Source organism: Acipenser ruthenus, chromosome 7, assembly GCF_902713425.1.
Source record: "Acipenser ruthenus chromosome 7, fAciRut3.2 maternal haplotype, whole genome shotgun sequence".
Classification (NCBI taxonomy): domain Eukaryota; kingdom Metazoa; phylum Chordata; class Actinopteri; order Acipenseriformes; family Acipenseridae; genus Acipenser; species Acipenser ruthenus.
The window spans coordinates 37,824,576-37,839,404 of record NC_081195.1 but is presented as its reverse complement, the minus strand read 5'-3'; the positions used below and the strand labels follow the sequence as shown (position 1 = coordinate 37,839,404).

The 14,829-nt window shown below is 42.2% G+C and overlaps 1 protein-coding gene across 1 annotated transcript; it reads right to left on the bottom strand.

The window, feature by feature from the left end:
* Nucleotides 1-1,397: 1,397 nt before the first annotated feature.
* LOC117415329 (uncharacterized) lies at nucleotides 1,398-13,627 on the bottom strand. The gene is made up of 4 exons (XM_034025537.3): nucleotides 13,540-13,627; nucleotides 9,169-13,070; nucleotides 6,490-6,568; nucleotides 1,398-5,970 (listed from the first exon to the last, which is right to left on the bottom strand). Exons 3-4 carry the CDS (start codon nucleotides 6,547-6,549, stop codon nucleotides 4,930-4,932), a joined length of 1,101 nt encoding a protein of 366 aa, XP_033881428.3. The 5' UTR covers nucleotides 6,550-6,568; nucleotides 9,169-13,070; nucleotides 13,540-13,627; the 3' UTR covers nucleotides 1,398-4,929.
* Nucleotides 13,628-14,829: the final 1,202 nt, after the last annotated feature.

Here is a 14,829-nt window from a genome sequence, read left to right as displayed (position 1 = left end):
ACAGCAAAACAGAACAAAAAAATACCCTGAAAAGGTCAATAAACCTGTGAATTATATATCTGAGATTTTAAGACACGGTTTACCAGTTTGTAAGAGCAGTAAACCTCTGTTTAGAAGACATTGTTGTCTGATAGTTGACTTTGTCTGTTTCATTAAGCAGCTGTCCAAATGAGATGTATCATCAGAGTGTATAGAACCAGCACAAATATCTCCACACAGATAGCACCAGCTGTCATGAAAGAAGCAGGCAAACTCTCTCCTGTATACTCTCGTGTGGTGCTTTCACAATCTTTCTCACAGATCATGATAATTTGTTATTGTTTATTTTTTATTATTTATTTCTTAGCAAACGCCTTTATCCAGTGTTGTGTGTCAGACCGCAGAGAGTGTCAGAGTGTTGTCATCTGTATTTTAATAGGATACACATGGATGCCCCACCCCATGGTTAACAGATGTCTTTATTGTCCCTGCAGCTTTCTTGACTCACTGTATGTAACAGTATCTATCTATCTAAGGACCTTTACTCGGGGCCGCTGTGGCCCGCTTCTACATTAAATAGATAACGTTACTACAATAATGATAACCCACATTTTCATTAGAACGGAGATACTCATCTCAATAACATGCTCTCCCGTGTTACTTTAATCAGCCTTGTGCCATTGTGAGGTTGACCAGGAAGTGGAAATATGTGCCAATATTATAAATGGATAAATGGTGTTAATATAAATGGAATAGTGTATAGGGTGCTGTACAATACAAGCAAATCTTGCAGTAAATTTTACATTATATATATATATATATATATATATATATATATATATATATATATATATATATATATATATATATATATATATAGCGCCACCTGTGGATATACCCGACCACGCCACCCCCTTTTAATATATAGGAGAGGGGGACTCCCAAAAGTACAGTTAAATATGAATAATCCACACACAAGAACTCTTCAAATAAATGAAAGTACAGAGGTCGTACAGTTTAAAACCAAGATTTATTATAAAATGAGAAAAGCACCAAATTTCATAGAGCACAGATAAAAACAAAACAATTATATTAGGTAATAAATCAACAAATCAATGATAGTCATAAAAATACAAACAAATATGCAATTGTAAAGGTTGCAGCAAGTAGGATGTAATTGTGCAAGTAAAATGATTTTTGTTTATTTAAATGTTACAAAATGCCTACGCACCAAGAAATTCAATAAATCGTCATATAGTTCCCAAACCTTCATTTAGGTACACCAGGGGTGCACAATTCCGGTCCTGGAGGGCCGGATCCCTCCTGGCTTTTGTTCCAACTGTGTTCTAATTTACTTAATTAGACCAATAATTGGTAATAATTGGTCCAATTAAGTAATTTAGGGCAAGGTTGGAACAAAAGCCAGGAGGGACACCGGCCCTCCAGGACCGGAATTGTGCACCCCTGAGGTACACGTTTAAAAAAGTCTTGCTTGTGTCAGCCTGTTTATTTTCCTTCATTGGCAGATACCAAAAGACAGGAGGGCGATAGAGCCACCTAGTGACCAATCACAACAGACAGAACCAAATCAGTGAAACAAAATAACCAACGCAAATGAGAACGAAACAAATAAACTTAGACTACAAAATCATCAAAAGTAGATTAACTGAATCAGAAATAAACACAAACAGACACAGTGCTCAACCAAATACCCCAAAATCCAAAATAAAACACCCTGCAGCGACTATCGCTATCCCAGCAACAGGACGCGCACCGCCTCCACAGAAGACTTAGTTTGGATATAAAGTATGCTATAGGCAAATGGTGAATCAGCTGTGTGCAACAGTTTCTCAAATAACTATCGCTTGATTTGCAAGCGTTGCTAAAATTATATAACAAAAATAACCCGTATTAACACTAAGAAAAACAGTGGGGAGCTATGGCACTTTTAAAAGGTAAACTAATCATTTCGCAATCTCCCAATCCACAACACCTGTTGATGGTGTTGATCAGCTACGTTAATTAAACATCTAAAATCAGGGTATTTTAGCAAATCAAGCCCTAACGTTCACTGAATATAATAAAATCAGTAGCACCCGCTACATTATATATGAACTCCGTTCAGAGTACTAAACTAAACTCTTCCACAGGAACCTTACATTAACAAATCAGGCAGCTACTCTGCTTACCGATTTAAAACAAAACACACTTTGCAGAAAAAGGATTTGCACAGTACCTTACCTTGCCTTGCCTTGCCTTGCCTTGCCTTGCCTTGCCTTGCCTTGCCTTGCCTTGCTTTACTTTACTTTACTTTACCTTACTTTACTTTACCTTACTTTACCTTACTTTACTTTACTTTACTTTACTTTACAAACGCACCGTCAAGCTCTTCACACAAACAGCAGCCCAGAGCAGACTGGCTGCTGTCCTTTTACACATTACAGCTGGTTTAAATTTACAATTATTCCCAGCTAGCAGACAATTAACAATTATCACTACTACAATTAACCACATGATAATGCCTCGGTGAACTGGGGGAAGGGGGGGTAAAAAACTTTAAATAAAATCTTTGTAAAATTTCAACAGGGATTCAAATATCTATCTGCGGGTATCTCTATGTAGCGGATATTTTAATATTGACTTTCTAGGGGTAATTAAGTAAACTACATAGGATTAGTATATACATTAATTACAGTATCTCAAAATAAATTTAAAAAAATTAACTTTTATCAATCAGTGTAAATCAATTCTATATATATCTTCAAATTATCCATTTTTCTGTTCATTGTATATAGCTAATTTCGTATTTTAAACAATATTCCCCTTTAACTTCACATCTTACCAGTGCTTAAATTAATATCCCAAAATAAAATTCAAGTAAAATGATTTTTGTTTATTTAAATGTTACAAAATGCCTACGCACCAAAAAATTCAATAAATCGTCATATAGTTCCCAAACCTTCATTTAGGTACACGTTTAAAAAAGTCTTGCTTGTGTCAGCCTGTTTATTTTCCTGTTGATTTCATTGGCAGATACAGTAATTTGAGCCTAGAACTGGATTGAGATGGGAGAGCAGTGTTCTCCGCGAGAAGCTTCTACAACACGACAAAGTCTGTTCTATGACACATTCTCTTCTATGGAGACTGCTTTGTAACCTTATAGACCAGTAATGCTGCCGTTGCATATTTATTTTTAAGAAATATTTATTACAATGTTGTAGTTTTAGAAGAAATACATTTAGATAATGTGCACTATATGGCAGCAGTGTAGAGTAGTGGTCAGGGCTTTGGTCTCTTGACCGGAGGGTTGTGGGTTCAATCCCAGGTGGGGACACTGCTGCTGTACCCTTGAGCCAGGTACTTTACCTAGATTGCTCCAGTAAAAACCCAACTGTATAAATGGGTAATTGTATGTAAAAATAATGTGTAAAAATATAATGCAATTGTATGTAAAAATAATGTGATATCTTGTAACAATTGTAAGTTGCCCTGGATAAGGGTGTCTGCTAAGAAATAAATAATAACTAGATGGTAACTTTACAAGTAAAGTTGTGGGGCTTGCTTTGTTGGGAAAGTGGTCAAAGATGCTGATTTGTGTCAAAAGTCACATTGTTTACTAATTGTCCCATGCTTAGAATGTGCTAGAATTTGAAATTTCTCAAAGTTCTATGACAGTTAATTCAACAGTGGGAAGTAGCCTACTGAAAGAAGTTGATGCGGTTACTAAAACAGCTGTACCTCTTGATTGGTAGACGCCATTCCTGTTTTGATTGCATATTTGAATAGCTGAGAAGTAGAGGAAGATTTCATTTGCTCTAAGTAGTTGTCTAATTTGTTGGGAAAGTGGTCAAAATGGCAGTTGTTTATAAAAAGTTGAGAAAATTGAGTTGATGCGGTTACTAAAACAGCTGTACCTCTTGATTGGTAAAAGTTATTTCTGTTTTGATTTCAGATTTGAATAGCAGAGAAGTAGATGAAGATTCCATATGCTCTAACTTTTTGTCTTTCTTGTTGGGAAAGTGGTCAAAGTAGCTGATTTGTGTCAAAAGTTACATCATTTACAGTAAACAGAATGTTGGAAGTCTGGGAGTTTTTAAACAATGAGGAGCTTTAGAATGTTGAAAAAAGTCCCATTAAAGTGAAGGAAGATGGACAAAAAAAGTTGTATACAAGCACACTACTCCAGACCGGTCTACACGTTTTAAAGTTTGAACGGCGTTTCTGGCTTAAACGGTGTAAGAGGAGCAGCGTGCCAAAGAAGAAGAAGAAGAAAAAGAAGAAGAAGAAGAAGAAGAAGAAGAAGAAGAAGTATGTCGAAGATTTAAAGTGGGGACTCTTGCTTCGCAAGCCCCACTAATAATAATATAGAATGATAAAGAAAAATAAATGGATACATAGACTTAATACCACGATGCCTGAAGGTTTAAATAGAAAGGAATAGTAGATCATTACATCATTAACTATGTAGTAAATGACATCACAAACACATTCATAGATTTAAATAGACAGAAGTGAGTGTGGTTACTGTGGCATCAAAAGCCTAGAGGTACCTCCATTGAATCAGAGGCATTATAAATATATATTGTATTGTCTGTATAGTAAATGCATCCAAAGTGAATAATATTACGTATGTTCAACTGCAATAAATAAATAAATAAATAAATAAATAAATAAATAAATACTTCAAACAAGCTGTGGATTATTGGCCTGTCCTCTTTCTTGTTTTAAATATTCAGCTGCGGTCTACGTGAAAAGTCTGTCGAGCTTTACTTTCAGGAAAGGTTTTTATTAACGTATGGCAACTAGCTGAAGTGTTAACTAGCTTGTTAACGAATCTGTTGCAGCTTTAGAAATGGTTAGAGCCAGTCTTGTTGATTGTGTTGTCACTGTAATGCCATTAGCTCAACTTGCAGTGCAGGACTCAATGTGTCTCCTTCATTTCACAGAAGATTAGGGATGATGGCCAGGCATTGGAAGATTGAGCACAGGGACTGGTAGACTCAGCACAAAGCCCTCCTCCTCCTCCTCCCCACTGTCACTGTGAAGGGAGTGGGGTGGAGTCGAGGCACAAACATAGCCACTCACAGACAGGAAGGGGCTCTTCCAGGAGGGATCTGAGGAAGGCTGGGGTTCTCCTGCTCTCCCAGGAGAAGGGATCCCTGGTTGGCTCAGTGACCCCCCTGATAGTTTTGAGCCTTCTTTCCTGACGTGGTGTTCCCTCAGCAGATGATCCCGGAGCACAAGGGCAGACACACCGACTCTCTCTGCTTCCTCCCTCTTGGTCCCCAGTGCATCTTGACTTGCCTTGGACCAGGAAGAGGTGGTGGTGCTCTTATCCAGGCACCTCGCCTTGGGAGACCGCCTAGTCTGGGTGGAGACACTCTTCAGGAGGGCAACGTTGAAGGCAGGCAGCCCCTTGCAGTGCTCTGCCCAGAGCCTCTGGAGCTCCCTGGAGCGGTTTGCAGGGAAGGAGACTGGGTATGCATGTCTAGATCCGTGCAGCCTCTTCTTAGAAGCCCGGCCTGGCTGGGATCCCAGGCTGTCTGAAGTTCTGGGACCCCCGGCAGCTTCCGAGTTCTGGGGGTAGACTCCGATGGGCGGCAGGGGCCTGCCCAAAGCCCCACTCAGTTTTTCTACCCGTCTGCTGGAGATGGCCAACAGGTTTCTTTGCGCTTCTGTCTTTAGAGAGCCGGTTCCGTAGTGGAGCAAGACTTTCTTCGGTTCATCTGATTGCGGGCAGCTCTGCTTGAGAGAGTCAGCGTCTTCAAGGGCGTGCTGCTGAACAAAGGAGAGCCCCCTCAGCTTCCTGCGTCCGGGGAACGACACAGAGGGGAGTCTGAGAGTCCCAGTGGCCAGAGCCGGCACTGTCACTGTGGCATTGCTTCTGGACGCTGTGCTCTTGAAGCTGACCCCTTCCGTTCGCCAGTCAGTAGCATTACTTTTTGTGCAAGCTCTGTCATTCTGTGGGCGCACATTGTAACTGCTGCCATCCTGCAGGGGAAAAACAAGCAATACATAGTGATAATATCATGTCCTTGATTTTTTTAAAATGTTGTTTTACCTAAAGCCCGATGACTGTTTGATGGTGGTCGTGGATTGAGAGGACTCAAAAAGAGTGTGTGTTTGTGTTCAAGGATTGACTGGGTGTTGGGTTAGGGTTAGGGTTAGTGTTGGGTGTTCTGATTTTAGTGATAAACAGGCAGATTTCTACCCCAAAATGTAATTTTTAAATCTGAAACCCAAGTGCCAACTGACGTTAATCTCATGTAACAATTATACAGGAAGAATATTTTCTTAAACAATGGAAATATAGTATGTATGTGCCTGTGTGTGTGTGTGTATGTGTGTGTGTATGTGTCTGTCTGTCTGTCTGTCTGTCTGTCTGTCTGTCTGTGCAATTTAAGCCTGTTTAAACATCTTTTTTAAAATTCAAAATGTCACCTGTTTTTTTACACCGAAAACTGTACAAAAAAACAAACAAACAAAATAAAAAACCCTGAAAATCCCCACCTTTCTCCTAGGACTGTCCAGCCTCTTCTCATGCAGTGCCTGTTTTTTCATAACTAGCATTTCTGTTTGCAACTGGCATCTAAAAAACAGAAAACAATACAGTATATTCATCCTCATAATACGATTAGAGACGTAACCCTCAGCTCCATTGAGCTGCATTGCGATTCCAAATCCCAGACACTGATCAAATACACTGATAACACAAACCTCTTAAAAAAGTTTAGCACAGTAAATTTGCATGATATTTTTACAGCTTTCCCATTATAATACTATGCATTTACCATAGTTTACCCTGCTTTGCCATGTTTTTAAAAAATGCCTTACCATACTTCTGTGTGCTTTACAATGCTTCCCTATGCTTTACCATACCTCTCTGTGCTTTACAATGCTTCCTTATGCTTTACCATACCTCTCTGTGCTTTACAATGCTTCCTTATGCTTTACCAGACCTATCTGTGCTTTACAATGCTTCCCTATGCTTTACCATACCTCTCTGTGCTTTACAATGCTTCCCTGTGCTTTACCATACCTCTCTGTGCTTTACAATGCTTCCCTGTGCTTTACTATACCTATCTGTGCTTTACAATGCTTCCCTATGCTTTACTATACCTCTCTGAGCTTTACAAAGCTTATCTATGCTTTACAATGCTTCCCTATGCTTTACCATACCTCTTTGTGCTTTACAATGCTTCCCTGTGCTTTACCATACCTCTCTGTGCTTTACAATGCTTCCCTATACTTTACCATACCTCTCTGTGCTTTACAATGCTTCCCTATGCTTTACCATACCTCTCTGAGCTTTTCAAAGCTTATCTATGCTTTACCAGACCTCTCTGTGCTTTACAATGCTTCCCTATGCTTTACCAGACCTCTCTGTGCTTTACAATGCTTCCCTATGCTTTACCATACTTCTCTGTGCTTTACAATGCTTCCCTATGCTTTACCATACCGCTCTGTGCTTTACAATGCTTCCCTATGCTTTACCAGACCTCTCTGTGCTTTACAATGTTTCCCTATGCTTTACCAGACCTCTCTGTGCTTTACAATGCTTCCCTATGCTTCACCATGCCTCTCTGATTTACAATGCTTCCCTTTGCTTCACCATGTCTGTTGTTATGGCCGCTCTAGTGATAGATAATGTGGGTAATAATCCTGACCCTAACATTGCAGTAGAGCAGCCATTTTGAAAAGAGCTTTGAAACAGAAGTTCTAAGTGTAAAAAGTTGTCAGGATGTTAACAATAAAAAGAAAAATGACAGGTACGTTATTTAAACAGTTGTAGCAATGCGTGGGGACGGGTCACGCCATATTTTTCAGTACCTCGCTACTTACTCTTTAAGCCTATTTAATAATTGTTCAAAAAGGAAACGCACAACTGACTGCCACCTGCTAAGTTCCTTTTTGGAAATGCTATTTTTAAAGAGCAAATTTAATTAGGAAGCAGAATCAGCTGAAAACAAGCCTTAGATAGATAACTTAGGCTAGGTATTTTTGTTTATGTGCTAGCGCCATCTACTGACCTGCTACATTGGCTCCAGTTTCCTTTTGCTTTGCTGGCAATAGATGGCAGTGCTCCAGATGGCTGTGACACTCGCTATATAATGACACTTTGACTTATCTAGCCTGTGTTATACATGTCGCAGTTAGAACTGAGGCTCAGCTCCGGGAGACATCATTCCTCACAGCACTGGGAACGTGGACTCTTTGATACCTTACCAGCTTGATGTTAATATCTCTAATTAGAGCTTTAAAGAGAGAGTCCAGGGATGGAAATAAGACTCCTATTGCAAAGCAGTTTCACTCAGTCCAGGTTTTACTACAGTCTTGATTAGCCCCAGTGTATAGGTAACAAGCTCAGGTGTGTCTTATTAAACTCCTAGTGAAACCAGGAATGGATTAAACTGCTCTGCAATGGGAGTCTTATTGCCATCCCTGGAGTTGGTTTTCACTGCAGACACGCTTAAGTAATCAGGTTGATACCTCTGTCGTATCAGCGCTTGCTAAGGGTACTCTCTAGAACGATGCGGTTAGAAACTGGGAGATATAGAGGACCTGTGTTTATCAGCTTTTCGATTTGTCTGTCAGTCGGTCGATCTTACGAGTACATGTTTCCATATATCTATGAGCCGCCTGTCTGCCTGTGATTATTTGGGTCTGCGGGTGTGGCGTGCAATGCTGTGACTCGCATCAGGATTATATTACAGTTAACACTGATACTGATGCATGGAGGTGTGTAAAAAAAAATTCAAATATTGAGAACATGCAAAACAGTTCCAGTTCTGAGAACACTGGATTGAGTAAACACTGCCCTGTAATCACGGGAGATTCATACTTATTTGGTAATGACTGTGGCACTAAAATAACGACCTGATATTGGGCTCGAGTCACAAACCTCTAAGGAGCGATTTAAAGCCTGTTTTGATGAATGTGATGGAGATTGCAGTTCATGAAACTCCCTTTTTTTTTAGTTTAGGAGTTTATTCTCCATGTTCAAACCTGAGATAAGGTTTATAAGCACTCTTCTTAGAAAATATTCCTTGAAAAATCCTTACATTTTTGTGAATTGTTAAGACTTGTGAATAAACATTAATTGGACAGCATTTTCCAAATATTGCTTAGTAATTGCTACGTTCTGTAACACGTGCCCTGCACTGTAAATATTAAAGATAAGAAACATACCTGAATAAGCGATTCTGAGATTTCCCCTTGTAGGCAGGAGGCACATCTTGCACAGTGTTTGGACTCAGCAGATTGGAACATCGTATTGTTTCTGGTGTTGCCCAGGCTAGGAACAGGCTGATCCCCAGCGCATAGGGTTAGGGGCCAGTGAGACAGTTACCTACCAACCAGGATGCAAACAACAAACAAACAAGCAGCATGGGGAGGAATACTGCACCACACTCACACACTGAGACACACACACACACACTCACACACACACACAGAGACACACACACTCACACACACTGCACCACACACACACACACTGAGACACACACACTGACAGACACACAGACTGCAAGGCAGGAGAGAGCAGCATGTTCTCGATGCTCTGGGACTGATGCAAGGTTTGTTGTGCGAAACCCCGGGGCAGGAAAGCTGCGTTTCAGGTACTGGTTATACAGCAGCAGATTGCCATAGCCCTGACAGAAACACCATATTCTTTAAGGGCGGACGATTGCTCTAGTGACGTCAATCAGGATCATGAACCCAGACTGAAGACAAAGCTTGTCGCTCTTTTAGACTCAGCTGCCCGAGTGGTGTTAGTGTTGTGCTTGAGTTATACAAGCCGCTGACATCGCTGTTAGAACCAGGTGTTCACTCTGATGTCTGGGATGCTCCTGTAATCGAGTTGCTACAGCACTGCCCCTTGTTGATGATTTCTGAGACTGTAATTTGGACAGTTCAAATTTGTAGCATCTGACAAAATAATGCCCCAAATCTTACCCATCATGCACTTCAATTTGCTATAATGAGCTCAGATGTGCAGTTTGAAAAGAAACACATGCAATACCAAACAAGTCCTTTCTTTATAAATGATCTGCTATTACACTGTCTGTTTGCTAGCCTTGCTTTAGAAAGCCATTGATGTCTCTTAGTTCATTTCACCAAGAATGCCTTGCCAAAGTGAAACGACCTGAACAGTAACTGAGAAATGTCTCTAACCTCGCATACGTACCAGATATCATTTTTAAAATGATTAACCTGCAAAAGTTAAGTCTAAATCTAATGTATCAGATTACATACAGCTTGTGCTCTGAGACACACGTGTGTTAAGGCTTTAAGCTTTCTGTCTTTAATGCCAAACAAAAACCTGCCTGTCTTCTCCCGGGACTGCTTTGAGAGCAGTGTTGTTTGTTCCTGTTCACTAAAGCCTTCCTAATGCTGATGTAATTGGCAATTATCTTATGGCAGAACACATGATCGTTCTCATTGCCAGAGTAATTACCAGCACAACATCAGAGTGTTACACAGGGGCTGAGCAGGGCTGTGATATGCGGAGGTACAATTATTATTATTATTTATTTCTTAGCAGACACTTATCCTTATGCTGTACCAGACCATTGCTTTACAACGCTTCCCTGTGCTTTACTGTGCTTTCACTGTGCTTTATTACACTTTCCTATCTACTGTGGGAAACTTTTATAAGGGACATAAACCCTATTTGAAATGTACATAAACAACCCAGCCGTTTGCTTCCTTGTCAGTATACCGACAGTACAAGCTTCTAACAAATCCATTCCGTTTTTCAATAACCCTAAGTGTCAAGGGCAGTGCATCTGACATTTAATCAAAAAGTTAAACAGAGTAGCTAAATGAAGGCTACATTTTTGAGCCATTGAATCATTTAAACTCACTTAACCCCCACTGAATCCTAAATCCTTTCCTTTCCTGGTGGCTTTTCTATTAAAGACGCCCCACGAGAAAGACATAAAGTCCCTCTATTGGACTTTCTGTCAACATATTTATCTGTCAACACAAGAATTCAAGGCTGGTGAGTCTTAGGGTTTGAAAAACACACAGCTTTACTCTCAGCCCTTCACAGAACAGTACCATGTGAAGCTTGGGGTCCCTGAGAGTCTCCCCTGGTAAAGGCCTGACCGCGTGGTGTGCAGGGCGAGTCACACAGTCAGGGGAGCGCAGGGGTCCCTGAGAGTCTCCCCTGGTAATGGCCTGACCGCGTGGTAAGCAGGGCGAGTCACACAGCCAGGGGAGCGCAGGGGTCCCTGAGAGTCTCCCCTGGTAAAGGCCTGACCGTGTGGTGTGCAGGGCGAGTCATACAGTCAGGGGAGTGTAGGTTTGCGTCCTGGCTGTGAAGTCGTCGGTCTTCATTGGGGATTCTGGAGGGAGTATCGCATTGGCTTTGGTGTGTCAGGGATGCAAAACTGTCAGGGACTGTTTCTCCTCATTGCTCTACAGTGGACCCTACCAGCCAGGCGCTCAGTGAGATCGGGCGGACACCCGCAGGGCTGGCCTTTGTCCTCCAATTGGTCAGTAAGTTAACTCCAAGTTTTCCCCACAGAAACACTCTTAAAGTATTTCAGCTTTTTAACAGCAGGGAATCTCCATTAATAATGACCAGCGAGTTCAAAAACCTTTCTTTCTTTTTTTTTTTGTAAACTAACCAATTGGAGTAGCAGTAATTTAGATATGAAGATCAAGCCTGCGCTATAGAATTTACCACAGCTCTTTTTTTGTGGTCTAATCTAAGACTGCAGGAGTGTAATTAATAACACAGCAGACAGATAATCCAGACCTTTATAAACTGGAGTGAGGTTCAGTAATTAACAGCCAGCGGTTAATATTTAAGACTTCTTAAGGGACTAAAGTGTCTGCTCTTACAACACAAAGACATGATTCTCTAGCGAAGGCAGTGCGGTCAATGTATCCAGAGAAAAGATGCATTTCGTTTATCGAGATGTTTCACTGCTTTACATGCTGCAAAACTAGTGAATAAAACAGTTGAAAGTATTGTCAGGGCCGCATTTTGAAAGCCTTTCCAGTCTTTAATTAACTCCTACTGCCAATTTAAACTAAAACCGAACAAGTTCTATATTTCAGTTCACTTCCTCAGTCTGTTTATCTGATTTGGAGTCCAGTCCTCAATGCTCATCAGCCTCTACTTCCTTGAGGGAGCTACGTCTGTTCTAATACTTGAAGTCACAAGTTTTAAGTTTTAAAATGTGTTCACTATTAAAGTTTAAAAGTTTAGAGGATAAAACAGAAACAGACACCCCTGGCCGCTGCTCTGCTTGGTTTCCAGTGTCAATTAAATTAGAGACAAATATTCTACCAAGCTGGCAGGAAAAGAAAGAGTTGAGTGAGTGTGAGTGTGTGTCAGGGCTGGCTCCAGTCTCCATGGTGACGGACCTGTCTCTCAATGTGAGTGTGTGTCAGGGCTGGCTCCAGTCTCCATGGTGACGGACCTGTCTCTCAATGTGAGTGTGTGTCAGGGCTGGCTCCAGTCTCCATGGTGACGGACCTGTCTCTCAATGTGAGTGCGTGTCAGGGCTGGCTCCAGTCTCCATGGTGACGGACCTGTCTCTCAATGTGAGTGCGTGTCAGGGCTGGCTCGAGTCTCCATGGTGACGGACCTGTCTCTCAATGTGAGTGCGTGTCAGGGCTGGCTCCAGTCTCCATGGTGACGGACCTGTCTCTCAATGTGAGTGTGTGTAAGGGCTGGCTCCAGTCTCCATGGTGACGGACCTGTCTCTCAATGTGAGTGCGTGTCAGGGCTGGCTCCAGTCTCCATGGTGACGGACCTGTCTCTCAATGTGAGTGTGTGTCAGGGCTGGCTCCAGTCTCCATGGTGACGGACCTGTCTCTCAATGTGAGTGTGTGTCAGGGCTGGCTCCAGTCTCCATGGTGACGGACCTGTCTCTCAATGTGAGTGTGTGTCAGGGCTGGCTTCAGTCTCCATTGTGATGGACCTGTCTCTCAATGTCACTCAGCAGGCTGCTGGCTCCCAGGCAGAACAGCGCAGGGCTCAGCCACTCCTCCCCCAGCTCCTCCTTCATCAGGGACAGCCAGAGCAGAGAGTCCTTCGCACTGCGGATACCGCCCATCGGCTTGAACCCCACCTGAGAGAGAGGGAGAGAGAGAGAGGGAGAGAGGGGATGAGAGAGAGGGAGAGAGGGGGTGAGAGAGAGGGAGAGAGGGTGAGAGAGAGGGAGAGAGGGGGTGAGAGAGAGAGGGGGTGAAAGAGAGGGAGAGAGGGGGTGAGAGAGGGAGGGAGGCTTGAACCCACCTGAGAGAGAGGGAGAGAGGGTGAGAGAGAGAGAGGGAGGGGGTGAGAGAGAGGGAGAGAAGGCGTAAGAGAGAGGGAGGGGGTGAGAGAGGGAGGGAGGCTTGAACCCCAATGAGAGAGAAGGAGAGAGGGTGAGAGGGGTGAGAGAGAGAGAGAGGGGGGGTGAGAGAGGGAGGGAGGGGATGAGAGAGGGAGGGAGACTTGAATCCCATCTGAAAGAGTGGGAGAGAGAGGGAAAGGGAGAAAGAGAGGGGGTAGAGAGAGGGTGTGAAAGAGAAACAGAGAAAGACTTGCTGTCCTACCTTGACGTTGGTATTCCAGAAGTACTCTCGAATGGCTCGGACCATCACTATGGCAACCGGGAACGTAGCATTAACCCCTTCCTTCCCAGTCGACGTCTTATTAAAGTCTGAACCTGGATGATCAAAACAAGACACAAAGCATGAGCACCACATACATCAGCTGCCCATATTGATATTTGTTTGTTGCTATTTCTCGCATGTATTTCAGATACAGGACAGCCATTCTCTATAAGAGCAGATAAACTAGTGAACACACAGTGTGCCAGTGTCAGAGAATTTGTTCCTCCTAGGAACCAATATTCAGGAATATTCATTCCCCCATTCAAATATTTGTACCCCCTTATTTTGTAACAATCTTGAATAGGAATCTATATCCAAGCATTTTCAACTAAACCTTCATGTTAAGACCACTTTCCCTAACCCTAACCCTAACCCACCAAGTCTCCCTAACAGGTCCAGTCTCACCTACAACACATGATAACATCACTCTTATTTAACAGCATTTTACATGCAAATATTCATTCCCCTGGGGGAACAAATATTCGGAGGAACCGAATATTAGTTTACACCGGTAATCAGCTGTATTCACAAGAGAAGCATTTGCGGGTCAATTAGTTAACAGCAGACACATTACTGTTAATCACCAATGTAGTTTATTTCAGAAGAAGTCGTCGTCAAATGAAATGAAGGTTAATCATTTCTCCGATAAAAAATAGATTACCCACAAACTGGAGACGCATTAAAATCAGTCTCCCTCTGTTCAAGCAGCAAGTTTAACAGCTGCTCAGCACCTCATTACTGAACAGAACAAGATGAACCATTTCCAGTTCATTATAGCAATGTTCTATTTCTTTTACTTCCATTGTCCTGCTGATTCGTTACGGGCCGTCTTAATTACAGGATAATGGACAATGGTTATTAAACCTGCCCTGTTCATTCTGCCAGCCGGGGAGACCGCCAGCTTCAGGAGATTAATGGATCAAATTATTATTCAATTTCAGAAATCTCATCCGGAATTCATAGAAACAAGAGGCGATTAAGAAAGGAGCGGCATGACAAAAGCGAAGCATTTTAATAATGATCTTAATCAGACCCTGGGACAATCTGGCATTGTAATCGCTTTGAGACGTGATTATTAGTTATGCACACAGTCGCGGTTCGGTTTTCTCATCAACGATGAGGAGGATGGGGAGGAGAGGGCAGACGGGAAGACTGAGGCAACAGTGCTATGCTGTGGACGCTACGGGGAACTGCATGCATCTTCTTTTATGAAAAACAGTGGGCATTCCT